The sequence below is a fragment of the Pseudopodoces humilis genome, chromosome 10 (genome assembly GCF_049639895.1).
Source record: "Pseudopodoces humilis isolate 2021_Gansu_Grassland_sample_001 chromosome 10, ASM4963989v1, whole genome shotgun sequence".
Classification (NCBI taxonomy): domain Eukaryota; kingdom Metazoa; phylum Chordata; class Aves; order Passeriformes; family Paridae; genus Pseudopodoces; species Pseudopodoces humilis.
In genome coordinates this window covers 25710327-25738035 of record NC_142209.1, presented here as the reverse complement: position 1 = coordinate 25738035, position 27709 = coordinate 25710327, and the positions used below count along the sequence as shown (strand labels likewise).

The 27709-nt window shown below is 37.3% G+C and overlaps 1 protein-coding gene across 2 annotated transcripts in view; it reads left to right on the top strand.

Annotated features, from left to right (window-relative positions):
* Nucleotides 1-27709, top strand: part of FAF1 (Fas associated factor 1) — a 153454-nt gene that overhangs the window by 17332 nt on the left and 108413 nt on the right. For both annotated transcript variants that reach the window (XM_005521141.3, XM_088060187.1), the window contains exons 3-6: nt 14903-14949; nt 17790-17998; nt 21137-21228; nt 21568-21656. In XM_005521141.3, coding sequence (XP_005521198.2) covers nt 14903-14949; nt 17790-17998; nt 21137-21228; nt 21568-21656 — 437 coding nt within the window. The remainder of the gene's footprint in view (nt 1-14902; nt 14950-17789; nt 17999-21136; nt 21229-21567; nt 21657-27709) is intronic.

Sequence of the window (27709 nt, the reverse complement as noted above, 5' to 3'; positions counted from 1 at the left end):
GTCTTAGGTTTTTTAAGACTCTTTATAGGATTAGTAAATAAAAAACTATTAATCCAATTTCTTAAGGTTTAGAAGTGTATACTACAACAAACTTAAGTAAAAAGCAAGTGATCTTCCTTTAAACTGTAAAACAATTAGTTTGCTTTTTTTTTTAATTTTATTTTTGATTTTTTTATTTTGTTTTCCAAATGAATGACCTTTGGACCAGTCAAAAATATCAGAAAGTTTTTTTAAAAAAAAGAAATTAGATTTCCAAAACTGGCATTTTTCCAAAAATGGATATAGTTTCAACTGTAACCTGTTGTAAAGAAACCAGTACAAACTGCCAACACTTGAAACTAGTGTTAAAATGAACGCAGAATCTTTATTTTGCAACATGTCAAGGTATAAGCAAGAGTCAGACGCCAGTGAGCAAAAGGGAGTGTCTGTCATCAGTGGCTTCAAACAGAAAAATGCTGATGTGTGTTGAGTGATGGAGTTTAAACATCTTTTGTCTTTGTAGTTTGTAGTGACATGGCATGAGCTCTTTTGAAAATCCAGTTGTTTATTGGAAGGCAAGGAGTAGCCTTATGCATTCTGTTCAGGTTGTGGAGTCCCCAGTACAGTCCATTAGATCCATGGATGTGTTTTTGGGGGATTTGTAAATTGTGTGCATTGCAATAAATGCTCAACAGATTGGGTTGAATGAGGGAACTGCCATGAAAAATGGTCAGAACAAATAAGTCTTCTGAGATTCCAGAATGAGCAGAAAACAAAGTGAAATTTCTAAAGCTTTGAGAATACTTTTAAATACTTAATTTTTTTTAGTGATTACTAGATGATCCAGAACTAGAATATAGAGAGAAAAGAAGAAATAACCCAAATGTACAAGCTTAAAAAAGGCATAGGGGGAAAGTAAGAAAGGGTGGAAAATTAGGAATGCAAGAGGTACTTGAGGAAGGTACATAGTTTTTGAAACTAGGCAGAAGATGAATGAGAGGAATGCCTATGAAAGGGAAATGGTAAGTTGTAGAAGAAAAAAAATAATATTGAGACTGTAAGTGAAGGAGATGCCCTAAGGGTCTGTCATTAATAGGACACTGGCTCATTTTTATTAAAAACAGCCTTCTTGTAAAAAAGGGAATGGGAGTGAAAGCCAAATTCTGCTAATCTAACAAGGAGGTAGAAAGAGAAGAATGAAGGAAGAGAAGATTGAAGAAAAGGAGTTCCTGGGGTGAGAGAGAATCAAATATCTCTGTTAGGCAAGGGTTTTTAGCATTTCAAAAGAACTTGAGGAAAGGCTCATGACTTATGAGAAATATAGCATTTTTTATTTAGGAATTAAAAGTGCATTATCCATGTGTGCTGGGGTTTTGTTTGTTTGTTTGTTTGTTTGTTTGTGTTGGGTTTTTTTATACCTTAGATTCGAGACCAAAAGGTCTTAGGGTTTTTTTAGCCGAGATGAAAAATTAAAGAAATCTTCTAGTTTGCCACTAAATGCGTCATTCAACTCGGAGCAAAACTTTTTTTTTATTTCTGAGGAAAACCAAACTTGAGGAACTTGGTTCACAGTTCATGAAGAGAGTAGAGAAGTAATGATGATTTTGGTGAGGGCTCCTCTGCCATTCTTTGGCCCTCAGTGTTAGGTAAATGGGAAGAACACAATTTCTATTTTCTCTAATTTCGCTTTGTTTTGTGCATTGTGATTCAGAAGCTTTTAAAAGTTGATTCTTTTACTTCTATGATGTTGGAAGTGAAATCAGAAGTCAGTGTTTGATGAGGAAATCTTCTGTGAGGCACCCAGGCTAATAAGTGGAAAGCTAAGCAAATCCCATTAGGATGTCATCAAACAAAGTTCAGGGGCACTCCTGCAGCAAAAGGGGGAAAAACCAAAAGCATTAAGTAAGTTCTTGTCTCAAAGAGATTGTTTACTCTTGCTTTTCACTCAGCCTGTCTGTATCTCAATTCCATGTTCCTGTTTGGGAGAAAATGTCGTGCATTATCAGAGGCTGTGCTAAAGACCCAGGCTGAAGATTCCCTTGGGCACCTGTTGCTTCTCGAACTCTCTGACGCTCAGCCCAAGGGCATTGTTATTTCTCTGGGACTTCAGCCAAAACAACCAAAAGAAGGAGCCCTGGTGAGCTGGAAAGCAGAAGGACCCCAAACAGAAACAGGGAAGTAGGTACCGACATGGGTTTACAGAGAAGTACATCAGAATGCACAGAGACAGCAGAGGTTATTAAGTTCACAAAACAAGTTCCTTACATTGTGCTGCAAGTACTGTGTGTTTTGTGAAAGCTTTCCTAAGGATTACTTTGTGTGTTTGCACTGAAGAAATATTCCTGCTGCTTACTTTGTCCCTGCATTTTTTTTTCCCCTGGTCTTGATAGAATTTAGTATTAAGGGTTAAAATGTCACCAGTGTCTTTCCTATTACTGTTATTATGTTCTGTATCTTTTGGACATTTGGTTTTACCTTTAAATGAAGCTAAACCTGGATTAAGTGTAAAGCTCTCTTTTCTTGGTTTAGTTTTTCTAATAGTCACTTTTGTTTTTTGTTAAGAGTTAAACAGAATTCCTTTTTCTTTTCAGTTTAGATCTGAAACATCAGCTTCCTATTTTTGAGCTTTAAAAGATTACTTACCCCAATTAGAAGTCTTCCTCTCTAATTCTCTATATGGGATACTCTAATACAATATAAACTAGCTTTAGTTTATCTTGAGTTTGGTACTAAATAAACTGGATTTAAATGTCTCAGAGCTGTGTATGTTTTATAGTGTTCAAAGCAGTTGTATATGCTTTGCAGTAGCTGCTTGAAGCAGTATGGGAAGCTGTCTTTCATAAATGTTTGGTTGCTTGGCTTTGTTCAAGCGCTCAAAATAAAATTGGTCACAAGAGTGCTGCAGAGGAATTCATCTGCAGCAACAGTGTAAAAATTGCTTGGTGGGATTATGAAGCCTAATTTTGCCAATAATTAGTTCCTCTCTGCTGCATATGTCTTGGCCTTTGTGGTGGTCTGCTGCATATAGAGCAGCTTAGGGTTTTTCTGTGTTAGAACACTGTAGCCTAATTACAGGGCTTATTATAGGCTGGGCGACAAAATGTTTCAGATGTTCTGTGAGATACAGAAGATCAACATAGATAATATAATGATCTCTTCAGGCATTCTGCTATAAATGGATCCAGCTCTCAAGCCTCCCAGGGTTGCTGATATGTTATTTCCTGAGTGTCATTTCTTTCAGCCCTATTAATTTACAGTAATTTTTATCATCTGAGGAAGCAGAAGTTAGGAATTTCTGTCTGTTGTAAAGTTGAATGGTTTCATAGCTTGCCCATTTACACTCTGACCTTTTCTTTTGGCATGTGAAGGTAAGAATGACAGATAAATGTATCTTAAACTTTGTGTAAAAACAATAAAATAAAAGTCTGGAAAATCCCAACTCTGTGTCTGTTGAAATGTTTCTGATGATGGTACATATTTAAAGGAAAATCATCCATTAGTGACTTGACCTTATGCAGTGTGGACCTTTGTATATGTGAAGTTATTACACAGGTGAGAGAGATCTTTGCTCTCTTGAGATCCAGTGCTTGAATCTGTGCATGAAAGTACGTGAAGTGGTCTGCTCTCCTTTCACAGGTTTAATGAAAACTTCAAGTCCTTCATATGCAGTATAACTTTATATTCTGTATTGGTAATCAGAACAGGTTTTTTGAATGAAAAGCAGGATTCACCACACTTAATTTTCTGCTTTTACCAGGATGGCCATTTCTGTTGTTACTCCTATTCCCTGGTTTAAAATTGTTTTTAATTAATGTCTTTTCTAAGAGACATTGTAATATGGGTACTTTTTAGCATTGCTTTAAGAAGAAAATAAATTTCATCAAAATTACAGGGGGAGAGGAGCATTTATTGTCCAATATTCAGTTTACTTGTGAATGTGTGTATAATGATTTTATATATATATATATTATATATATATAATATATATATATATATATATATATATATCCCTCCATTTATTTTCAAAATTACCTTTTTGCCTTCCTGCTATACTTGGCTTGATTAGTCTATATTCTGGTATATGATCAAAGCACAGTATAACCTCAGTAAAACTAGTATTTTAGTGCACCTGGAGATGGGATGACTTGCAGTTCCTGTCATACTCAGGTTCCAGGAATCACATGACAAGAAGTGATTCTCTATCATGAAAGGAGAAATTGTATATTTTGAGCATCTGTTTTTATAAAACTTCAACTCTCAACTAGAACTTTTAATTTTAAATGGATAACTGAGACAGATGGAGTTTTTTTTGCATCTTGCTTGTAAACTTCTTGGAAAATAGTACTTGTCAGACAGGATTTTTTTTTTTTTTTTTTTTTTTACTATAGGTACCAATTTTGTATATGTGTATTTACATCTGTGTAATGTCTTTTGGAAAAAAATAACTGACAAAAAAATTGAGCTGAATAAAATCAGGTAGTACTTGGCAATTTTTTATTTCTCAAGGATGTCCCCATTTAGGTGGGAATGGCAAAAAATGGGCTTTTAACATTTTTCAGCAATCTGTTATTTATATCTCTTGCTGTGTAAGCAGTATCAATCCTTTTGTTATAATGTGTAGCAACTTTCAGTAGTAGCTGGTAAGACTGATACACTGTCTTTTGTCTTTCTTCCTCTCTGGTTTGCTCTGCTGCAGCTTTGATGTGGTCTCTCTGTATGTTATTTTGATTGATTTGAATTAGTCTGCCTCTAGAAACTAGGTGATTAATTTGAGTTTGGCACACAGCCCTTTCTTTTCCTTAAATGTGGGGCAGTGTTCAGTGTGTGTTGATGTCATGTGCTCAGCAGCTCTCCTGTTGCATTGCAAGCAGGCAGTGTTTCAGTGGCTGGGAACCAGGGCTGCACTTTATGGTGATGGTGTTTATCACACTGGCCCTTTTATTTTGTACTGCTGACCTGCTATTTTCTTTAGTTTAGAATTGAATACTGAATATGGCACATATTTGACAGCACTCATGGTGGGACCAGTAAGAAGTTCAGGGGATGTTCCTCTCATTAGGACTAGATCTGAGGGATTTTCACTGTTAGGAACACGGGTTGTCTGTGTATTAATAACATTCTCCTGTTGTCAGATGAGCAGTCACATCTGCCTACTGGAAGCAGAGGTTTGTATCCCCTTTCTTCTTTTTTTTAAGTTTTGTTTTAGAAAGACATTCTCTTGCGGATCTCGGTGTCCTGTGGAACATATTCTGGTCAGCTCAGCGGGTTTATACTCACTGTTACTGCAGTGAGGAGCCTGTCCAGCATCCACAACCCTGCTGCCAGCAGAGGGAAGGAAGCCCTGTGTTAGATAATCCCAAGGAGTGTTGGTGGATGGGCATCCCACTGGTGCAGGCATCTCATGGGCACGGTGCCTGTTCTCCAGGAAATTCAGGATTTGCAGGTTTTTTGTGTGTTCAGCTGCAGCACTAATCTCTCCTAGTAGGAGACAATTGTATGTGAATTATATGTGAATTTACAAGGACTACAGAAATCCTCTTTGGAAGTCTTTAACATATTTTCTGTTAAATTAGGGATCCCTGCTTGCAAAAATTGTTGTATTTTTCGTTCTCTGTATTTCCAGCTTTTTGCAGCTTTCAAGGTGACATTTCTGTGTCTTTGAGTAAGCTCAGATGCATGCTGTGTATTTTATGGAGCTGGATGGTAGCACAGAAGACTTGTTGATTCTTAAAAACAATATTAAATTCATTGTTTTTACTTACTTTCAAATGCCTTAATCTTTGGTAAAAAACATTTCCTTTTAATGTATTTTTTTCATGGAAGATTATACAAAATGTGTAGATCTATAGGCAGTTGTAATCATGGTATGGCTTTCCATATAGTTGTATGCACATTCATCCATTTAAAAAAAACCCAAAACAACCCCTAAAATCCTGCTTTATTCATGTGAGGGTAACAAAGGGGTTGTGATTATGTGTTCTATGGCTGTATTTTGTTGCTGTGATGATGTATATGAAATTTTAGTTCACTTTCTGACCAGAAAAAGAGTGTAGAAGATTTTTAGGGAAAGCTTTGCTGGCAACCTTGTAAAGTAAAATGTAAATTCTGTCTCTCCTTTTCAAATAACAGATGGAAATTAGTTACTTAAGTAATTTAGGTTTTCAGTTACTTAAGTAATTTTAGTTACTTAAAAAATAACCTCAAGTTTTTATTGTATAGTGATCAAACAAGCAACAAGACTAATAAATTTAGATTTCTGTTCATGGTAAAAGACTCCTGTTTCTTTTAGCAGAGAATTTTGTGTTCTGAGGATAAGCAAAAAGCAGCACCTGAGATTGCAGTACTGCCTGATCGTACTGCTGGAGCTCTAGGGACGCATCACCCACCTACCTTAGTTTTGACAAATACTTTTTTTAGAGGTTCTACCTCTGTATTGGTAGTTTCTACAAAGATTGCTTAGCATTCATTTGTCCTGAGACATTCAAATTTCCAAACAAGTTTCTAGAATATGCTAATAGTGAATTGGCTGGTATGAGGTATCTGTATTTTATTACCTTGTGACTAGTTGAACTTGGTTGCACACATCTTATAAACATGGGTTTGAAAGGTGCTTAGTCTGTCACTGAGTCACGCTGGGCCTGTGTGAGTAGGAGAAAAACTAAGTAAATTATTTAAGAACCAGCATCTGTGCCAGTGCTGTGGCTATTTTGCAAGTGAACCTTACTTGTGAAAAATTTTACCACAAATGCTAGAAGCTATCTAGAGCCATGAGACTTTCAAAGCAGAGTGTCTTAAAAATGGATTTACTTACAATACTGTTGAATATATGAACAATTTCTAGTTTTATTTTAATAAACTCTCCTTAGCCTGTCTTGGAAGCCCTGGGTTGCTGTCCCTCCAGCAGTACAGCACAGGCTCTTGGAGAAATACTGAGACAACCTGCAGGTTACATACTTCATCTTGGGGTTTTCTGCTTTCCAAACTTTTAAGCTAAATCTTGATTAATTATTTCTTTTATTATAGAATAGTGATTAGGTAATTGGCTGACTACAGCTGAGTTCATTGGAACACTGTTGATATTTCATGTTATTACAGCTTTTTAGTGAAGGGGCCTTAAGCTTTTGGTGATACTACTATGACTTTTTGTGTTCTGAAATTTCTTCCCTGGTAGTACTTTCTAAGAGCTAGTATGTTGTTACAATGAATGATTAAAAAAAAAACACCACTTTTTTTTTTTTTTTAAGACCAAACAAAAAATATATTGTCATGAGGTAGCTTATCCCTAAAATTTGCATTTTAGTGTTGCCATTCAAATTTACATAAAATAATGAGGAGAGGGGTAAAACTGTGGAAGTTCAGAATAGATATTTTCCAATATTCATATCAAAGCATAGACTTTATCTGACTCTTCTGCTTTCTCTCTATTAATGTTTTAAGGAGTAATAAAAGATGTTTTGGTATTAAGCATAAGCATTCCTTTCTTTTAGAATGTGAAGCAACATTAATGTCAAAGTTGTGACATTAATGAGTAAGACCAAAGTACTTGTATGTGTGTCAAAGTAGCAGATACCTCAGGGGTTTTCTATGAGAATGAGTTTTGAGTGGCTTGTTGAGAGGAGATTGTTTTCCTTTATTCCTGCTCAACTAGAGTCAGCTCAGGTACTGCTGATCCTTAAGCTTCTTAGAAATCTGTACATGTTCTTTACTTTCACTATGCCAGGAAAGTACATTCAGTTATGAATTTTTTATTTCCATTGCACTTTGTTTGGGGAATTAGGCAGTGACAATATAAAATAAGGGAAGTGTACAAAATGTAGTGTTTTGGGGTTTTTTCTTCAGAATTTTAGAAGTATATCTAACTGTTGAAAGGCTTCCTAGTGCATTTAGGCATGTTGTAGGAGTAACAGGAAAAAATTTGCTGAAGCCACCAAAGATGTAGGGAGAAATGGGAAACCACATCTAGAGTGCTAATTGTAAATATTTCAACGCGTGCTCTCTTGCTGATGAAGTGAATCATCTGTATGAATGTATTCATGTGGCATTTTTTGATGAAATGTTAATTTTTTGCTTTATTAGCGATTCTATTGTTTTGCAGCTTTTCATGAAGTATATTTGTTGTAAAGAAAGCAAGCTGAAATAAAGCAGAATGCATAGAAGACATTTCATTGTAGTTCAATTACAGTTTTTGGTTAAATTTTAACCACGATGGGGACAAATGTTGTCATTCTGTATAAACTTTGTGGGTGTAACTTCATGTCTAGCACTTGGAAATACTTTTGAGACTTGCAAAGCTGGGGAGATGCCAGCAAGTATAACATAAGCTACAGGAAAAAGCTGACTCATTCCTTTGCCTTGAAGAGCCTGCCAAAAATAACACAGGTAGAGATTGCTTCTCTTACTACTGAGGCACAATTAGTAATTTTGTTATTTAAATATTACTGAATTAATTTAAAAATCGAAATGGAGTAATATTTTTTATTACTTAAACTCCTAGCAGTCAATTTTTGTAACCTCTGAAAGTAATGGTTTCAAAGTAGCTGTGTGTGTAGTAAGGTGATCTTGTTTGTGAAAAGCCTCTTTCTGGTTAGAGTGCTTGGTTTTTCTGCAGAAGGTTTCGTGGAATTTCTTGTTTAGGATACACATCTCAGACTTGTTTGTAACAGGTGAGACTTGGTAGTTGCATAAAGCTGTTCAGAAGCCACGTTCCTCTGCTTGGGAATCTCAGAATCCCGTCTGGATGTCTTGGGGCAGAATAAAATGGTGGTAATTAATACAGCTGGTTTCAGTAAACCTTTGTTGTATTAATCCACATTGGCTGCAGTATTTGACTAATACTTACAGGATGTTTTTGTACTAAAACTTCTGCTGTTTATTCTGGAATTTTCTACTTTTTATTGTTGTAAACTGATTGCAAGAGAAGTCTGTGTGTGGTCTTACTTTTTATCCAGTTTCCCAAAGTTACAGAATGAGCAGGTCAGAGCAAATGTTTGGATGTGTCTGCACCTGCCAGTGCATTATTGCCAGTTCTGTTGAAAATTAGCCCAAATTAGTATTTCCAAAAAAAAGGAAGTTATTAGAGGAGCGTTATTTCAAAACATTTATTGTTAGTACTGAACTATATACATATAGCAGAACCCTGTGAGTTAGTTTCATTTTAAGGAATACTTGTGTGCTCAAAAAGATGTAATAAATCTTTGCACTTCTCCAGTTTTGCTTTACTGTTGCTGTGAAAGTGTGTTCCTTTGTCGCTTAGATTTATGGTTTGGAAGCAGTTTGAAATTCACTTTTGCTTTTTCAGTCCTTTCATGGATGCTTTGTCTCACTAATGCTTTCCTTTATAATTTATTAATTTTTTCTCTCTTTCTGGATAATATTTGTTCAGTTTTGGGTTTTGTTTCCTTTCTTTTAAAAAAACTCTTTCTCTCCATTGTAGGAAGCATTTGGAGTTCTATCATCATTTATTTAGTTTGAATATTAAATAAAAAGTGGATTTTAAATCTTTAGGATAAGAAGTTTATAATGTGAAAGAAGAAAATTAGAGTTAGGAGTATTGTATGTAAGGGAGAATATCACATTTAGCCCAGATTAGGAGTAGAATTATTTGCAATAGACTGACAATTGTAAACAGAATATTATAAAAGACCAGTTTTGTGCTGTGGAAAGATAAAATACAAAAGACAAGAAATATTTTAAAAAAATTATTATGGTTTATTTAATGAGGGCTTTTTAGTGGTTTTCATTACACTTTTTTAAATTTAGCAAATCTTAAGTGATCCTCAAGCACAGATGAATACAGGCTAATATTTCCAAAATATAACAGCTAGAGTTTTTTCAGAACTTAAAGCACAATATGTTTGTCTTCTGTGTCATCTCGCCCTCTGTAGTGAGGTTTTATATGTAAGTTTTGCTATTGTATTCACTTAAATAATCAGAAAAAGAAATGTAAGATGGAATGCTCAAAGAGTCAAAGATTAAAACAAGTTTTTCTTTGTTCTGAGTATGGAAGAACAAAATGCCCATTTTTTTGGTTATAATTTTAAATACTATCCTAGAAGCAGCTAACACCTCTTCTTGTCTTTGCTTCTGGTAATGTAGAAAACAGCATGGAGTGGACTTTCTGCATTTGTGATTTGAGAGAAATTGTTTTCATATGAAGAAAATATTAAGAATATAACAGGACAGAGAGGCAAAATGAACAGTGAAGACACAAAGTGCAGAACCTTGTTTTTTTAGCTTGCCAGATGTGTTAAACCAAAAGTAAAATCTGAGTTTTTAGCATTTGGGGGAGAATATAGATTTTTGAAAGTCATAATAAATAAATCCTCTCATCAAAACAGGCTTTTACTGAGTTTCATAGAAATAATTAAATATGTGGTTTATGAGACAATTGCCTTAAGTTGAATACATGAAAAATTTACTAATACTGCAAATCTGAATGTGTCAGAAGATCAGGGGATTGGAAGAAAGTGCCCCATAAACAAGTTACTCTATTATAATTCCCTGTGACTTTCTGAAGCATTTGATGCCATTTGGTTGGACATCTTTGGTTTTTGGGTCATCTACCATGGCAGCTCCTATTACCCTGTCTCAAGGTCTCATTTCTGTACTGCGTTTTTTAATGTAAACCTCCTCAAGTTTTTAGCTAAACAAATGTAAAGCTCTGCGAGGGCTTTGATAAGTAGATTCAAGTGGTCTCACTTGCTGAATGCAGTCAAACCTAAATAAGGCTTTTGGGATTTCCTGGGAACAGCTTGTGCTGGTTGTGTTAAACTGCTTTGGTTATTTATCCCAGTGAAACTCGTGTATCTCTCAGGTGTGTACATTATTTACATCTCTCCAGGCTCTTCCTCTGAAAGGATTGTTCTTCCAGCACTGTGCTGCTCCAGTTTGCTTTCTCCTTTTGCTTGTGGATGTGTTTCCTGGTGCCCTGTTTTGGAGAGTTGATTTTTGCATTGTGCTTGGTAAAACCTCTTGCTCTTCATTGGGGTGGAATCTCCAAAGGGTAAATTTTAAGGGCTCTGTATCTGTCAGCCGAAACCATTGTGTGCTGTGGAGGTTGGGGAGGAATAAGAGGTGGCCACTGAGGAAGAGCTCCCTCCTCACCCACTTCAAAAGCCTTTAACTGCTCTTTTACCTAGGCCTGCCTTTAACTCTTAATTTATCTAAACATCCCTTTTAAATTCTGGAAATTTAAAAACTACGTCCCATCTGTGGTTTGAGAAGAGGAAGGAGCCCCTTGCCTCATTTGAATATTCTATCTGTGTATGTAGACTTCTGCTTTTAAATAATAGGATTGTTAAATCTAGTCCATCTTCAAACTTTGTGAAAACCACTGTGTATTTACAACTTGTGAGTTGAATATTTGTGCTTTCTAAAAACCCACATTATTCATAGGGCCCTGGGTTGAGAGTCACTCTTAAGATGTGCTTCAGTGCTTTTAAATGGTTAGCACTAGAATTGTGTATTTTGAAGGAAGGCATTGGTATTGTTGTTTCAATAGATAATTAAGGAATGGTGGTTCTCGGTTTTCTTCCTAACACTTGTTTTGTACTCATAAAAGATAGTTGCAATTAGTCAGAACTGAGTAATCTAGTTAAGTTTATATTTCTTTGAGGAAAAGTTCTAGATTTTAGTCTGTTTCAGAGTGTTCTTTAGGTACCTGAATAATTTCAGAATGCCACAGATTTTTTTATGTTGCCTAAAGCGTTAATGGATTTGCTAACCTTTCATTAACCCTATTGTTTTTTTGTTCCCTATGTTTTTGGGAAACAAAAAACTTGGATTTAATGTATTTCAATACTGCAACTTGAAAGCGTGCTGCTGAAAAAAACACACCAAAAAATATTGTTGCTTTGAACCTTTGTAATGGGCACTTGTCAGTCCAGTGTTCTATCATATTCTTGACATCCTTTTCATTTAAAAAAACCCAGGATTCACATATGTTTATCAATTTAACCTGTTCTGTTGGATGATGGAGTCACAGGTGCTTGAGACTGGAAGTTGTTTCTGGATGTCTCTCTGGCCCCAAACAGGTCCAATTAGGTCAGGTTATGCAGTACTTAATGAATTTTTAAATAAGCTGTTCCAATTCCTGGATATATGATTGATATCCCTAAACAAAATGTATAAATCAAGAAGAGCTACATTCAGCTTATAATTTAATGAGCTAATTTAATGTGGGCCTGGTAGTTGTTTGAGGGTTGTCATCAAAACAAATTATTCTGGTTCCGGATGGGACAGTGTTATGCAGAATTCATGTATGGATAGCACTGAGACACACCTAGGACTCTTGGCTTTGGGAATAATGTTCTGAAGCCCCTATAATTTTCCATTTAAGGTGAATTTTTAGATAGTGGTAGCATTAGAAAGCTGTGGCACCCTGGATGCAGCAGGGACACTTGTGGATAAGCAGTGTGAGAGCAACATAAGCACAGAGTGCTGCTTCCCTGGCATCCCTCTCAGCAGCAGGTTATTGGGAGCTGAAGGAGCTTTCTGATCCAGACATGGTTTCTTTATATTAATAATCCATAAATAGATTTAATGCACTGGTTATTAAAATTGTTTTGAGGGTAACGCACATTTTTAATGACTATGAATTAGCCGCACAGGGTGGTTTTGGTGATCAAAGATCCCTGTTTGGAGAGACAAAAAAATGTAATATCCTGAAACATTTGCATAACCATAGAGATGTGAGCCTCTCTCAAAGGGGGCTGACACTGGGGAAGAACAGCCTGCAACAGATCTTGCCTTAGTAACATGTTCTTGTTTTAATTTTTTTTTTTTTTATAGTCACAACCTTCTCCCAATGAAATTCTAAGGCAGATGGTTGTTCCTTTTTCTTTTTTTCTTTGCAGGGTCTACTTATAGCTGTCTTGTTAGAACATGGATATTTAATATTTATGCAGTATGTACATGTGCACTGCTACCATTTGCTGTCTACATTATTTTAGTCTTCCATCTTGCTTAACAAACAGTGTCTGGACTCTTTAGTTTTACAGTGTGGTTAATAGAGGTCTTTCCATCAAAAAAGTACATAATGCTTCTGCTGTTTTTTCTTACTCCTGTGCCCCTTAAATGTCATCAAGTTTACAAAACTGGGAGTATATGAACAAGTGAGTTATTCAGTTTTAAAGAAAATTGCTTGGAGCCTCTATCGTATTTAACCCTCTAACTAGGCTCAGGAGAAGTTTGAGCTGATTTAATCCTTTGAGAGAGAGCTTTGACAGAAGTGTGAAAACGCCACATTGCTATATTTCTTCACAACTGAAGCAGCTTCTTCTCCCCAAGTAAAGAGAATTTTGTCGCACCAGCAGATCATTATTAATGTAGGTTCTGTGGTACAAAACCTGTATTTGCTCTCTGTATCTTACAGATACTAAATAAAGGATAATTTTGTCTCTCAGCCAACTTTATCTGTTGATTGACAGGAATTAAATGTATGTTGCTGAAGAGTATGGGTGGGAGAAACCAATCCAGAAAAACCCAAATAAACCAAAACCTCCTACTCTTTCCTGGAGGTTTATTAGATGAACACGATCAAGAGCAGTGTATGACTGCAAAAACCACAATGATGATAAATGAGACGTATTATTAGAAAGAAACCACTGATTATTGCCATGCACAGTGGATAAACTGATTTAAAAACTGATCTGGTAGGGAACTTTGTTTTCACTGTAATTTGATACAGCCTCATGGGTTGTTGCTGTAGCTTATGGGTACCTCTGACCTTTTCTTTCTCTACTTTTTAAATTATTATTTATGCAATATTTGCTTCTAAATGCAGGATAAATTTTATTGCAGTATCACAGTAATTTAACTGAGTTCAGGAATAAAACTTACTGGCTTCATGTAGCCTTAACTATTAATGGAAATTGTAAAAAAAGTCATGTTTATATATTCAGAGACAAAGAAACCATACCTTTTAAATCTTAATTACATCTATTTTTGCGTTTAAGCACTTAAACTGCATTTTTTAATGTCAGTTTGTACAAATGGTGTTGATGACTGTCAGTAGTTAAGTCACAGGGTATGGCTTTGTCCTTCTGGAGTACCAGGGGATCTATGAACTGCTGAACATCAGTGTTCCCTTCTTCACTGGGCACTCATTCACCAGGTGTTCTGACCAACAGGTCAGGTATGTCTGACATATGAGGATGGATATTAGAAGTTGTGAGGATAGAAAATGGATGAGTTGCTGCTGGTACAGGAGAAAATGGAGACTAGTGGGATGCTACAAGCTCTCTTTATTCTTGCTGTTAAGCCTTGTGATGATTTGGACAATGTAGAATGGTACTTAACTTTATAAACCCTGCTTAAAAAAGACTTCCTTTTCTCTCTGAGGATTGTTTAAATTTTTGTGCTGGTCCCTTGTGTGATTCCCTGGCAGGCTGAGGAGGATCTGTGTGTGTGTGTGAGGTGTAGGTGTGGTGGAGCTGCCCTGGCGCAGCTGTTTGCACTGGTACCATGTTCCAGCTGTGTGCAGCTGGGCAGGTGCATGGGCTTGGCCATGGCTGGTGCTTCTGGGGAACATCAGATTTTCTGTGGATGTGCTGTGAGGCTGCCTGGGCTGGGCACAGTTGGTTTGGTGTGCTTGGGAGCGATGTGTCCCCTATGTGTGAGTACCAAGGCGTTAGACGGACTCAGCGTGGGTCATGCAGTTTATTCCCAGGCATTCCACCTGGGAAGTCCATCACAACCAAACAGGAGTCTGAGCTTCAGGTCATGTCTGTTTTTCACTGAGATACCAATTTTGTTTTATGTAGATACCATAACGATAGTATCGCTCACCAAGAATATTCACTAAATAGAGAGCATTTTAGGGCATGTTTTGAAGCAAGCTGATCACTCTTTAAAACATATTATAAAAGTTCTGATGTATTTTTGTTCTGCATGCTTGACTCAATTTTTTTTTTCCTCTTTTCAGGCAGCTATAAATGGTGTTATACCACAAGAAAATGGCATTCTACAAAGGTAAGCGCAGAGGACTGGAGTAATACATGCAGAGAATAAGGCTGGGTAACAGTTACTTTTTTTTTCCTTCCTGAATCCTAAGAAGATGACATAATTCTCCTTTTAAAGCTGTTTCTGGAGCCACAAATTCTATTCCTGGCAAAGCTGATTTAACATTCAGTTTTTCCCATACTAATAGAGGACTAGCTCAAACATCTATTCAAAATAGTTAACTTTTATGTTGAATTCACTGGTGGTTGGGTCATTCTTTGCAGGGCTGTCTCTTTACAAAGACTGGATGTTGGTATGCTTCTGGCTAAGTATTTCTTTTTCCTTATGTATTTTTAGAGGTATTGATGTTCCATGCTTCCCTATTTCTAGCCAAAAACATTTGTACTTTTTTTTTTTTTTTTTTAAATTGAGTTACAGGCAGCAGAAACTGTGATAGATAAAGTAAGGTTGTTCCCTTCTAAAAGTAGTTTTACTGATTTTCTTTCAGCTTCTGAATTAAATTTTGGCTTGCATACTGATGCTTGGATATCTTGAAGTCACTGAAATTTGATCTTCTAAGTGCTGATGAGGCAGTTGAAAACAGCAGAACAGGAATTGAGCTACCTGAGAGAGACAGTAAAACAGTGTTTAAAACTTTGTTCAGAAAAATACTTAATCTACTATTTAAAAAATTTTAATGATGGAAAAAGATACATAATATAGGTAAAGTGGTGTTTGACATCTCTGTTAATACTTAAAGCTGTCATTCAATAGAGTCAGGTTTTGATTGAGGATAAAACTATTTGCTCAGTAAAGTTACTAAATGTAAATTTATGTAAGGCCTGTTTAGTCCATGGGAGATAAAATCTTGGTTTTGTGGAGCACTCTTTCTGCATATAAGTTGTGAGCAGAAAGCATTTCTGTCCAGCAGGCCAGAATGTTTGATTGGGTAAAAGAGGCTAGGGAATAGTTAGAATAGTTAATGCCCGTCTTCAATCACAAGGTGGTCCAGTGCCCACTTACATTTTTCTTTCACAGTAACTTACTAATTTTTAGAAATTACTAGACAGTCAAATTATGTTTAAATGTGTGTTTTTGTTACTTTGTTTTTGTCTTGCTTTGTATTCACACACAGTGGAAGTGGTTTAAAGGGAGGCTCAGAAGATTTAGAAACCTGGTTTCCAGTGACATTCAGATAAGGCTTATTTTACTGATGTGAGGCTTTTTATGTTCTATTAGAAGCTGCTAGTTGTGTATGTAGGATGCCTTTTGTGGTGGAATCAAATAGAATTAATACAACTGGACTTGAAGTAAGTTAATTTATTGAAAAGAAAAAGGTACACTTTGTTTTATATTTCAGTTGCTTGTTTAGTAATCCAGTCCTAAGAATTAGGATATTCATTGCTTCTTGGGTCTGCTAAGTGAATTGTTAGTTAATTGTACTTAATTCATACTTGTCCACCAGATTGAAGACAATAACATATCACTTGGTATTTATGCTTTTTTAAATCCTGAAAATCAGACTGTTTCTTGTAGTCTTTAGAGCTCCGGCGTGGGCCTTTGACTTTTGAGCCACAGGTCTGAGAGTGTGGGTCTTTGTGGCTGGGCATTCATCCTTCTGAGCATGCATGCTGAGAGGAGTGAAGGAGCCCCTTGTTTTACAAGCATAACATGTTTTTCTGTTTCAAATGTGAAAGGCACAATGATGGGATTTGCATTAGCTGAGTACTGTTGCACTTCTGTGACATGCATGCCATCCACATTTGCACTTTTTAAAGTTCAGACCTCCTCTAGATGACAGATTTGACTTGCTCTGTGAGGCATTTCCATTGAGAATCTCGTGGTATCTTTGGGAACAGAATGAATTTTTCAAGTAAGTTCTGATAAAGAATGGAAATGAGATAAGTTATGTCGTAGCATTTCTGAAATCCACCATGAGATCCTGTAACTGCCCAGCATCTTCCTGGTAAGAACATCTAAAAGGCAACACCCCAGGCTTACCTGATGAAGTTTCCTGCCTTCCAAATTTGATTTCTGTACATCATAGGGTTTTTGGTTTTTTTTGCCTGAAATAATATTCCTGAAATGTCATGTTTTGTTACACTTGTTTCCAATCCCAGTTACATGCTTCTGTGCAGAGGCTCCCTGAGGAAGATGAAGTGCTTCTGGGTAGTGAGGGTTTTCCAGTTTATTCTGACCTGTAGTGCTGTGGGTATCCTTGAGTCAGGTATGGAGACATCTTTATATGGATCTCCAAGAACCTTGCAGGATTTAGAACTTGAAGGCAAGCTAGAATTCAGCATTGCATTACTCTTGTACTTCTAGGTGTTTTTTTCTTAAACACATACTTCATTATCTTAATTTGTATCTTGAATGTATATCCATTTCCAAATCTGACTTGTTTTTCACTAATTTGTTGTGGGAAAATACCTATCTGCATGCAGAATTTTGAACTGTATTTCTTACTCTCATTACCACTGGATACTAGCCCAATGATGTAGAAAGCTGGTCGTTGCCATGGTGCCAATTTTTATATGGTCACATCACTCCTGGAACAGGAAATAATCCTTCTTCTCAAGATAATTCTGGTATTAATTGCATAGTGGATTTTTAATGCTTGTTCATCACCAGTGCTGATCTCCTATAGCACTCCTGCACCCTGAAACGTTAAAATTGCTAATACCAAAGTTATTTTAACTAATATCAAAGTTAATTTTTAATAAGCAGTATTTTGAGATATGACAGCAATAATTCAAGAGGTGTCTGCTGGACTGTAGTAAGTGAATAATACTGTCATTTTGCTTTCCTAACTTCTGGTTAGGACATAGCAAGCTGTTCTGTTTATATCATCTCATTTGCCTGTCTTTCAGTGAGTACGGTGTAGAGACTTTGCATGGACCAGCGTATGGCCCCACCAGTCACTCTGCTGCAGCTTCTTCAGCTCCTTCCTCCTCCTCAGCATTTCGCCACGTAGTGCCATCTAGACAAATAGTGGAAAGACAACCTCGAATGCTTGACTTCAGGGTTGAGTACAGAGACAGAAATGTGGATGTAGTACTTGAAGACAGCTCCACAGTTGGTAAGGATTTGTGAAAATGAAATGAAAGCTGCTGTCGTGAAGCTGTTAAAAAGACAAACTAAAAAGATTCAACCCCGAAAATCTCAGTCCTAAAGCAAAGCAGAACAAAACCACTCAAAAAGGAAAAAAAAAATCCCCCCTGAAAATGCAGCCTCCACAGCTACTAACCATTTTCAAATCTCTTTGCAGCTTTAAAAAAAGCACTTTAAAAAATTTCACTAATCCATTGTAAAGGTTAGTGATCTATCAAATATTTATTTTGAAATCTAGTTTTCTTATGAACTTGCTTCAGAAACAAAATGGAGATTAATGATTAAGTTGAGGCATGAAAATGTAATTTGGGGTAGGATTAGTGTAGATGCAAGCTATTTATAAGCGGATGATCTTGGCATTTCCTCTTTGAATCTGTATGGCATCTCTTTCTGCACAGGATTAGTGACAAGATTAGAGGAATTCTTCCTGGTATGAAGAGCATCATTGCATTCTTCTTACTTGAATTTTTATTTGACTCTTGCATTCAAATTAAGATAAATTCTATCAGTTTTATTGTCTTTATCCTAAAATCGGTGCATTTTGAAGCAGTATGTTAGAAGCATGCTATTGCTAGTGTTGCAGAGCATGTTATTTTTTACATTCCCCAAACTGGGAATTAATTTACTTCTGCTAAGGAAGAAAAAGTATTTTCATTTTCTTATTTTTAGTGAAGAGCTTATACAGATCCAAGTAAGGAGCTACGTGAAGAAACAGTTGATGAAAGCAGTTTTCCGTGCTGCAGCCTTTTGTCTGGGATGAAATGTGGAAATTGGAACTTTTGATCCTCGCTTGTCTTTGCAGCAATGGATTTGGTGTTGGCTGCCGCCACCTAGCGGTGACTGCTTGGAATTATCGATGGGTGTTCCATGTTTTCCTTTGTGCTGCTTCATCCATGGAAGTTAGACATCAGAATCTGATCAGATCAGAATTTTGCAGCTGTACCGCTTTGATTTTTCTTTTCTTATTAACTTCTTAATAGTTGACTTTTACCTGAAAGCTGTAGGGCAGAAGGCAGCTCCTGTAGAACTTCTGTCAGTGTCTTGGGATGTAAACATGGAGGGCAGCCTTGTATTTAAAGTCCTGGGAGAAGTGAGCAAGGCAAATTTTAGAACTTCAGCTGTGACTCGAGGAAAGAATATTTTTTGCTTTTTTGGGGATCTGCTTGGCAGGACCTCATGAGAGGCTGCCCAGGAGGGCACAGGGCCCCTGAGAGCTGGTTGATCTTCAGGGACAACCTCTTCAAAGCACAGGAACAGTTCCTTCCAACGTGCAAGAGGAGCAAGCATGGCAGAAGGCCAGCACAGAAGAGAAAAGCATTTCTGACTGAGCTAAATTCAAAAACAAAGTACCCAGAGATGGAAAGTAGTAATGGGTCCCAGCAGGAGCACAGAGATGTGCAGGTTTTGAGTTGGGAAGACCAAAGCTCAGGTGGAAGTGAAACCACTGAGGGGTTGGAAGGGTTCTGTAAGTGTATCAGTGTGAAAAGAAAGGCTGAGGCAAATGTGAACCTTTGTTCAGTGGTGACTGCTGAGCTTGGTCTGTGGGAAGATTATGGAGTAAATCTTTCTGGAAGCACTTTTTGAGCATGGGAAAGAAAAGGAGGGGATTTGGAACAGCCAGCATGGATTTACTAAAGGCAAATTGTACCTAATCAGTCAGCATTATTTGCCTTTTACAATTTGATGACTGGCTCAGTGGACAAGGGGAGAGAATGTCACTGTGGCTTTAGTAAGGCCTTTGATATACTCTGTTGTTGTATTTTTCTAGTCATAATGTTAAGATAAAACCTGGATAAAAAAGAGATAAAAATAAATCTTAATCTGCTCAGAGAAAGTGGCTGATATTCTGGAGAGTAGGGCTGCTGTTTAGTGGGTCCTGGACAGCCTGGAGAATTGGACTGACAGGAGCCTCCTGAAGTTCCAAGAAAATAAAGTTGAAGTCCTGTATCTGGCATAGGATAGCTCCATGTTATCCCCACCTGATGCCTGGCTGAAGGCTGATGGGCTAGAAAACAATTTAATAAAAGGGATCTTGGGTGCTTCAACAATGAACTCTTGCAGTGAAGAAGACGCGCTGTGTCCCAGGCTTTGTTGGCCAGAGTGTAGCCAGTGGATCCCAGGAAATAATTATTTCCCTCTATTCAGCACTTGCCAGACTCCGTCTGGAGCAGTGCTGGGGTGCATCTCTGTTGGGTTTTCAGGTGCCCACTAGAAAAAAAGATGTTGACATCCTGCAGTGAATCTGGTGAGGGATCTGGGCTAAGAGGAGGAGAGGCACAGAGGAGAGGATTTGTTCAGGCTGGGGAGGAAAAGGGAAAGGTACCGACCTGACCTCTGTCTGCAGCTGCCTGCTGGAGGACACTGGGAAGATGGAGCCAGACTTGTCTTGGAAGTGCATGAGAATGGGAGGCAATGGACAGAACATCAAAAATTCACATTAAATGAAAGGATTTTTTTTTATTTTATTTTATTGTGAGGGTGGTGAAGTACTGAAACAGGTTGGCCAGAAAAGCTGTCAAACTTCCATCCTGACGTGTTCAAGAATCAGCTGGACAAGTCATGGACTAAACTGGTTTAATTAGACCTTTGGATTGGGCTTGGGCCACATGAAATCCAGAGATCCCTTCCAGCCTGAATTATTTTATGACTGTAATAACTACAGGGGCAGAAGAGCATCAAAATGTACAAAACATTGAAAAAGCTGTCAGAGCAGTCAGTTGTATGAACATTCCAGTTCCTTAGGTCTGCATTAATGATAATGATGTAAAATATGCACCCTCTTTGTTGCTGGCAAAGTCTGGTGCTCCAGGTAGCACACAGTGCAAATGTGTGTGTCTAGGATATATGAAGCATAGAATTACCAATATATATGTCTAAATCATCCAATCCTTGTGTGATTCTCCAATCATTCATGTTTTGTGATTGTTTTTTTAAGCTTCATTTGTCCTTTATTGTTTGAAGGGAGTGTTACAAGGGTAACTAGACTAAAAATCCTACTTACAGTAAATTTTTTCTTGTTCTTGTTTTTTTAAGTGCAACTCATTGCTGTTTGAAATAAAGCAGTAAATGTGTATATTTTATATATTTCCTTTGTTTTTCTCTCTAGGAGATATCAAACATATTCTAGAAAATGAACTTCAGATTCCTGCATCTAAAATGCTGTTAAAAGGGTGGAAGACTGGAGATGTAGATGATAGTGTAAGTTTTAAACTGTGTTTTCAGTTAACTGGACTCCGTTTCAAACTGAGCATCTGTGGGTGGGGATTACAATGCAAGAATTGTTAGTTTCAAACAGTGTCAGATGTCTCGGGTGGCACACAAAGAACTCTTAATCTAAAACATTGCAAAATAAAATCAGGACAAATCAGTTTGTGTTTGGTTTGTATATAATGTGGCCCACCTACAAAAATGATGTTTTGAAGTAACAGGAAGTGTATCTTGAAACAAAATATTTGGTGATATTGTAAATACATACCTATAATTAAAAAAAAAGAATTGGTGAATGTTTTGTATTTATAATGATTTTTCTCCCCTCAGACTGTTTTAAAAAGTCTACACTTGCCAAAAAATAATAGTCTTTATGTTCTAACACCTGACCTGCCTCCTCCTTCTTCAAGTCATTCTGGGTAAGTCTTTTGGCCATAAATTCTATTTGTATGGTTGGGGTGTTTTTGGTGGTTTTTATGAAGCCACATGTGTATTTGCAGGAATCTGCAGTCAGTAAATACAGTGTTTTCACTGCACTAGTGACTGTTGTGATGAACTAACTCAGCATCTCATTGAAAAGAAGCTTGTTGGGGTTTTTAAAACTTTGGTGGGGTACATGAACCTTCTAGGTACATAGAGAATTTTACATCTCTCAGATGTGCTGACTTTAATTTAACAGAAATCTAGTCCCTGTGGAAACAAGAGCTGGCCTTGCATAAGTTGCTGCTTTATGTTGGTCCATTTAATGTGTCTTATAAATCTGTGTAAATCATTCCCATCAGATCAGAATTTTCTTCATGAAATGTTTGTTACATTAATTTATCTTGTACTTTTAAAATGTATGTAGATAGGCTGAATAATTAATTTCCTTTAATTGAGCAGGATCTCTTTTATTACTGATTTGAATGCTTAAGAAGTAAGCAGTGAGTGTTCATATAATGTTCACAGAATCATCAAAGCTGGAAGAGAACTTCAAGATTATCTAGTTCAACCTGCCATAATCACCCCTGAGACATATCCCCAAGTGCCACATCCAGACATCTCTTGAGCACTTCCTGACTCCACCACATCCCTGAGCAACTTAATCCAATGATTAACCACTCTTTCAGGGAAAGGTATTTTTCCAGAACCTAATCTGAACTTGCTGTGGTGCAATTTAAGGCCTTTTCCTCTCATCCTTCCCCTTGAGACATGGCAGTGGAGACAGACCCCCAGCTGGCTCCAACCTCTTTTTGGGGAGTTTTGAGACTGAGAAGGTCCCTCCTGAGCTAAAGGGTTTCTCCAGGCTGAGCATCCTGGGCTCCCTCGGTCACTGCTCCCAGGACTTTCCCTCCAGACGCTTCCCCAGCTCCGTTCCCTTCTCTGGACACACTCCAGCCCCTCACTGTCCTTCCAGAACTGAGGGGCCCAGAACTGGACACAGCACTCGAGGTGTGGCCTCAGCAGTGTCGAGAACAGGGACACTGCCCTGGCCCTGCACCATTCCTGAGAAAATCCAGGTGCCACTGGCCCGGCTCATGCTCAGCCGCTGTCCACCGGCACCCCCAGGTCTCTTTCTGTTGTCGGGGAATATTGCAAAGGTTTGAGACGATCTTATATGGAAAACACTCTTATAAAGTAATTAGAAATTAGTTTGGTTAGTTTGCTACCTTGTCCTTCCCTTTCCCGAAGGCAGCCCTGTATGTGCTCTTCCCCAGGAAAATGGGAATTTGACTCGGTTGGCGCTAGAGGGTGCGCAGGAGCTGAGCCTGCCCAGGGAGCTGCTCCGGACCAGCCAGCGCGGGGCGGGAGGGATGCGTTTGGAATTGGGCAAAATGCATGGATTTCAGGTTGTCTGAAGAGGGAGTTGGCTTTCTGCCCTTGTAGGTGATAGCACAATATTCTGCAAGTGCAGTTGTGTTACTGGTGAAGGGGTATTCTTTGAGAGGCAATGGGAATTAGTAACTGCCTTCCTAATGACTGAAAGTACTTTGTATATTACTGAAAGGTGCACGTTAACAGGTAGTCTGTGGAGGAAATCAGAATGCTGATATGAGTTATAAAAATAATAATGATAAAAAAGGAGCATTAAGAGAGGGAATAGTGGCACTGGAACAGAGGGTGGTGTACATGAACTGCATGTGGAAACAGGAGCTGTATTTGTGTGTGAGGACAAGAAGCCATTGTACCTTAGCAGCTATTTGAAGAACAGTGAAAAGACACTATAGCTGCCAATTGTTTAATTTCCAATTTCAAAATTTTCTAGCCAGGTATTGCTGTTTATTGTAGTTTGAATGTTTTAATTCTGGAGAGAAAACTGGAGTCTGAAGAAAGTTGTTTATTGCAACTGCAGTAAAGTGTATAACAACAAACTGTTTAAAAACAGTTCTTAGCCTTTTTTATTGGATTAATGGTTTTAAAGAACTTCACGTGATAGTAAAATCAAAGTAGTTGTTACCTTTTATAGTTTATATTTGTTTCATAGTGCAGATTAGTTCTGGATATTTTTAAGATAAAAGTTGGTAGCTTTGGGACAGCAAATGATGACTAATTAGTGGCTATTTAAACACGGATAATTTGAAGGCTAGATCATCTCCCTGAATTCATAAATTCTAGATGAAAGGGGAGGCTTGCCTCCAATTAAAGCATCAATGCAGATCAAAACACATCTAATTGAAGCAATGTACCAAACCCAGTTACACTGTTTACTGCCTACTGTTAGGTCAGTTATTATTCAGATTAGTTTGTTATCCACAATTTTTAAAAGCGTCATGCTCACATCTATTATTAATGGATGTTGAGGAACTTTGCCTCTTGCTCTGGGAGTTCATCTGTTGTTTTCTTCAAATGCCTTCTGTTTTGAACTAGAGATAAATAGTTGTGATTTGAATATCTCCAGAAAGTGATATTTGAAAAGCCTGAGATTCCAGTATGTGATATTTTATCTATGTGCCCTTCTTAAAAGGAACAGTCTGGCCTCGGCACTATAAGCTTCAATTTTTGTCTGCTCTTTGTAGTGAGGCAGAACAGTGTCTGAAACATCCTTTTCCAGCATATTGGTATGAAGGCATTGAAGTTTATTGTGACAGACTGAATGGGCTTAACCCAGAACTGACTTAAAACCAGCATCTAAATGTAATGGCAAAGTGATCCTGTCGTTTAAACAAACAAAAATCTCCTAGGGTATCTTTGTTCATCAGTGGCCTACCTAAAGCTTTTATAGGTAATAGAAACCCAGTGAATTACTACTGCATGCTAGTAAATTGAGGTGGAAAGATTAAATTTAAATGTCAAATACCACCTGTATGGTTCCACCCTGCTTCCACAATTTCAGCTGGCAAAGCCATACTTATCCATGCACGATATCCAGAACAATAACCACATGTTCTGTGAGCTGTGGACATAATGAAATCTGATTTCTAGTGAATTCCTGCCTCATGCCAGCAGCTGCAGTAAATCAGCCTTCTGCTTCCATGCTTCCCACCATCTCACCTACCTCTGATGCTGCATCCAGTTGTTGTATATTTTGTACCACCTGTGTAATATTTTTCCCCTTGCACAGAGTATTATCCTGCCCTGCATGTGTTCTCCAGCTCAAAGTCAGTTATCAAAGGAAAGGAGAAATCATGTCCTGTGGGTAATTTTGAGATCACTGGCCAGAGGTCACCTGGATGAGTATAAAATACTGCACTTTTAATGCAGCCTTTTACTGAGGTGGGTCCCCTTCCTCCTCCTGGCTGTTGATTTATACCTGGTCTTTGAAACATTTCTAACACCATGAGACCTCCTTAAAACCAGTGACCATATTCAAAAGTTATCAGATGGGAGCAGAAGTTACCAGGTGGGTGGAGAAGAACAAGATTTCCTTTGGAAAGAAATCTTAAAAGGAATGATGGCAAAGAATTTCCATCATTAAATGTCTGTGGGGGTAGATCCCTTGGACCAGCTTTGTCAGATTAGATTAATGACTTCCTCTATGTGCAATTCCTTCCCATTGTTGCCTTGGATGCTTCTTGAAGACTGACAATACCTAGTTCAGGATCTATTGATTTAGATCCTAAATCTATTGATTTAGGAGAATGCAAGAGGGAAGCATGAAAAGTGTGAGCATGGGAGTCTGGCCATGGAGCTGGGTCATCCACATCATCTCTCCTTTCTATCCTGTGTGTTCTGGGAGATGATTTTTATAACTTTTTGTTACTGTTGTCATTATAATTGATATAATGTATTTTATATTTTTTTTGCTAAGTAGCTGAAAGTCAAAGATACTTTATTATACTTGATGAATCACTGGGAAGTTGAAAAGCATTAAAACCCCAGGGGCAAGCCATGGAGAGTGGTAGAAATAATGCAATTTTGCGAAGTGATTGTAACTTGTTTAACAGGTGTAATCATCTGTGTGAGTAAGAAAAAACCCACAGATCCCATTTTTCATGCAATAGGTCCATATATTGCTGAATGCCTCTGCTTTAGATCATTACAGAGCAGTGGTGGTGATGTGGTGTCTTGTTGTACGTTATCAACTGTAGCAGAGTGTTAATTAAGAACGATGTAACCTGCAACTCCAATTATTAGTCCTGTCTGTTTAGCTGGACAGGAGCAGTGCCTTGCTTTAGTTACTTTGAAAGCTTCCATAAGAATGGTAAGATTAATGTTTTATTTTCACATCTGTTCATGAGACAGTTTAAAAATCCTGAAGTTTAAAATGCAATAGAATGTAAACAAAAGGGCTTCTGCTCATTTGCATGTTAGCCAGATTTGCTAACTGATTGCTGTTTGAACCTAATCTACCACCTCCTGCTGCATTAGCTACAACAAACATTACATTTACATACTGATTTCTTATTTTGTTTTAATGTAAATAATCTGTAATTACAGTAAATTTGGACTTCTGTTGACATGAGCTTGTATAAATCTGTAAGTTTAAAATGGAAATGTTAATTACCTTGTGTCATGCCTGTTTATATAAAAATCAGAGGTTTTGGGGGAAATCTCTGTGTGACTTAGAAATATATTGCCTAGTGGGAAATACTGAGTAGATTTCACAAAAACTGGAGTGGAAAGGAGCATTTATAAATCATTGATTAAGTATTTAATTTTGGTGTCAAATTCCAAAATATTACTAAAATTTCAAAGAAAAATGCTGCTGAAAGGCAAAGTATCATATAAAAAAAATCAGAGAATTAATGTAATCCCCTAATAGATAGAACCAATCTGTTTTATATGTCCAAGTCTCTTGCTAGAGAGAGATCAGAGCAATGACTGTACTCTTGATGTATTTTCTTTTGTCTATTCTTGGACTTCTACTTTGGGTGTAGGCAGGGTACCTCAACTGGAGGATTAATGCCCCAAAATACAGATTCCCTTGCCTCTTGTGCTGCACAGTGAGTGCAGAATCCTTCAGCTGAGGTAAAAAGGTTGTAATGTCAATATATCACCTATCAGCAAATGCTTTTGAAAGCTGGGGTTTGCAGTAGGGTAAAAATGGCTCTAGTGAGAATGGCCTACTTTAGTCCTCTTTCTAGAATTTTATTTTCTTTTCCCACTAATTAATTCTCAGATTAATTGAATTCACTTAGCACTGGCTGCAGCAAAGAAAACAAAAAGGAAAGAAAATTTGTCTTGTCTTTAATGGGACCTAGAGTTTGACCTGATTTTTTTTTTTCCCTTTTAATATAGCTATTTTATTTGGTAGTCAAATTATTATACTACAAAATTATTGTAGTCAACTGTAACGTTAATTTCCAGGAAAATTAAACAGTTGCAGACACTAAAGCCAAAATTTTAGAGATTTGCATTATATTCAAAGTCATTCTTCTCAATACACTTACATGGACCTAAAAAGAAATAAAAATAAGCTTCAGCTTAGTGTCAATGAGAAGTTTCCTTTAAATACATTCATCTTGTAAAATTTCTTATTGCCATAAAGGGCTAAAATACAATTTTTGGCCAACTTATATCTTGGTCCAAGTAATTTGGGGTAATCTGCATCCCCCTTTGTGGAGGAAATGATTATGGGAGGGACAGACATCTCTGGCTGCATGTTCACATCAACCCCATCCCACGCAGGAGGGTGGGCACCAATGCTGCCATCAGTCACCCATCAGATGTGCCATCAATTCCTTCTCCCTCTGACTTTCTAGTGGACACTGTCCAAGCTTTACAGCTGTCAGACCATGTGAGATTTTGATGTAGGAGCAGTTGACTAGTGCATTTCTGTGTAAATTAAATAAAGTGTTCCTCATTTTATATTTTTCTGAAGAAAAAGTGAACAATTAACCATGCACAGTATTTGCTAACACTTTCAAACCCAGTTTTTCCTCAATTTTTTTCAGGATTTTTTTTTTTTAGCCAGCTAATTTTCAGCCTCTATTTTCACTGTTTGTCAATGAATATGTGCTGAGAATTTGTTTGTTAACAACATTCAGCTTGTGTTGCTTAGAAATCCCAAAAGTAGAGGTGTCAAAATTGTTAGTTCAAAAATTAAAGCTTT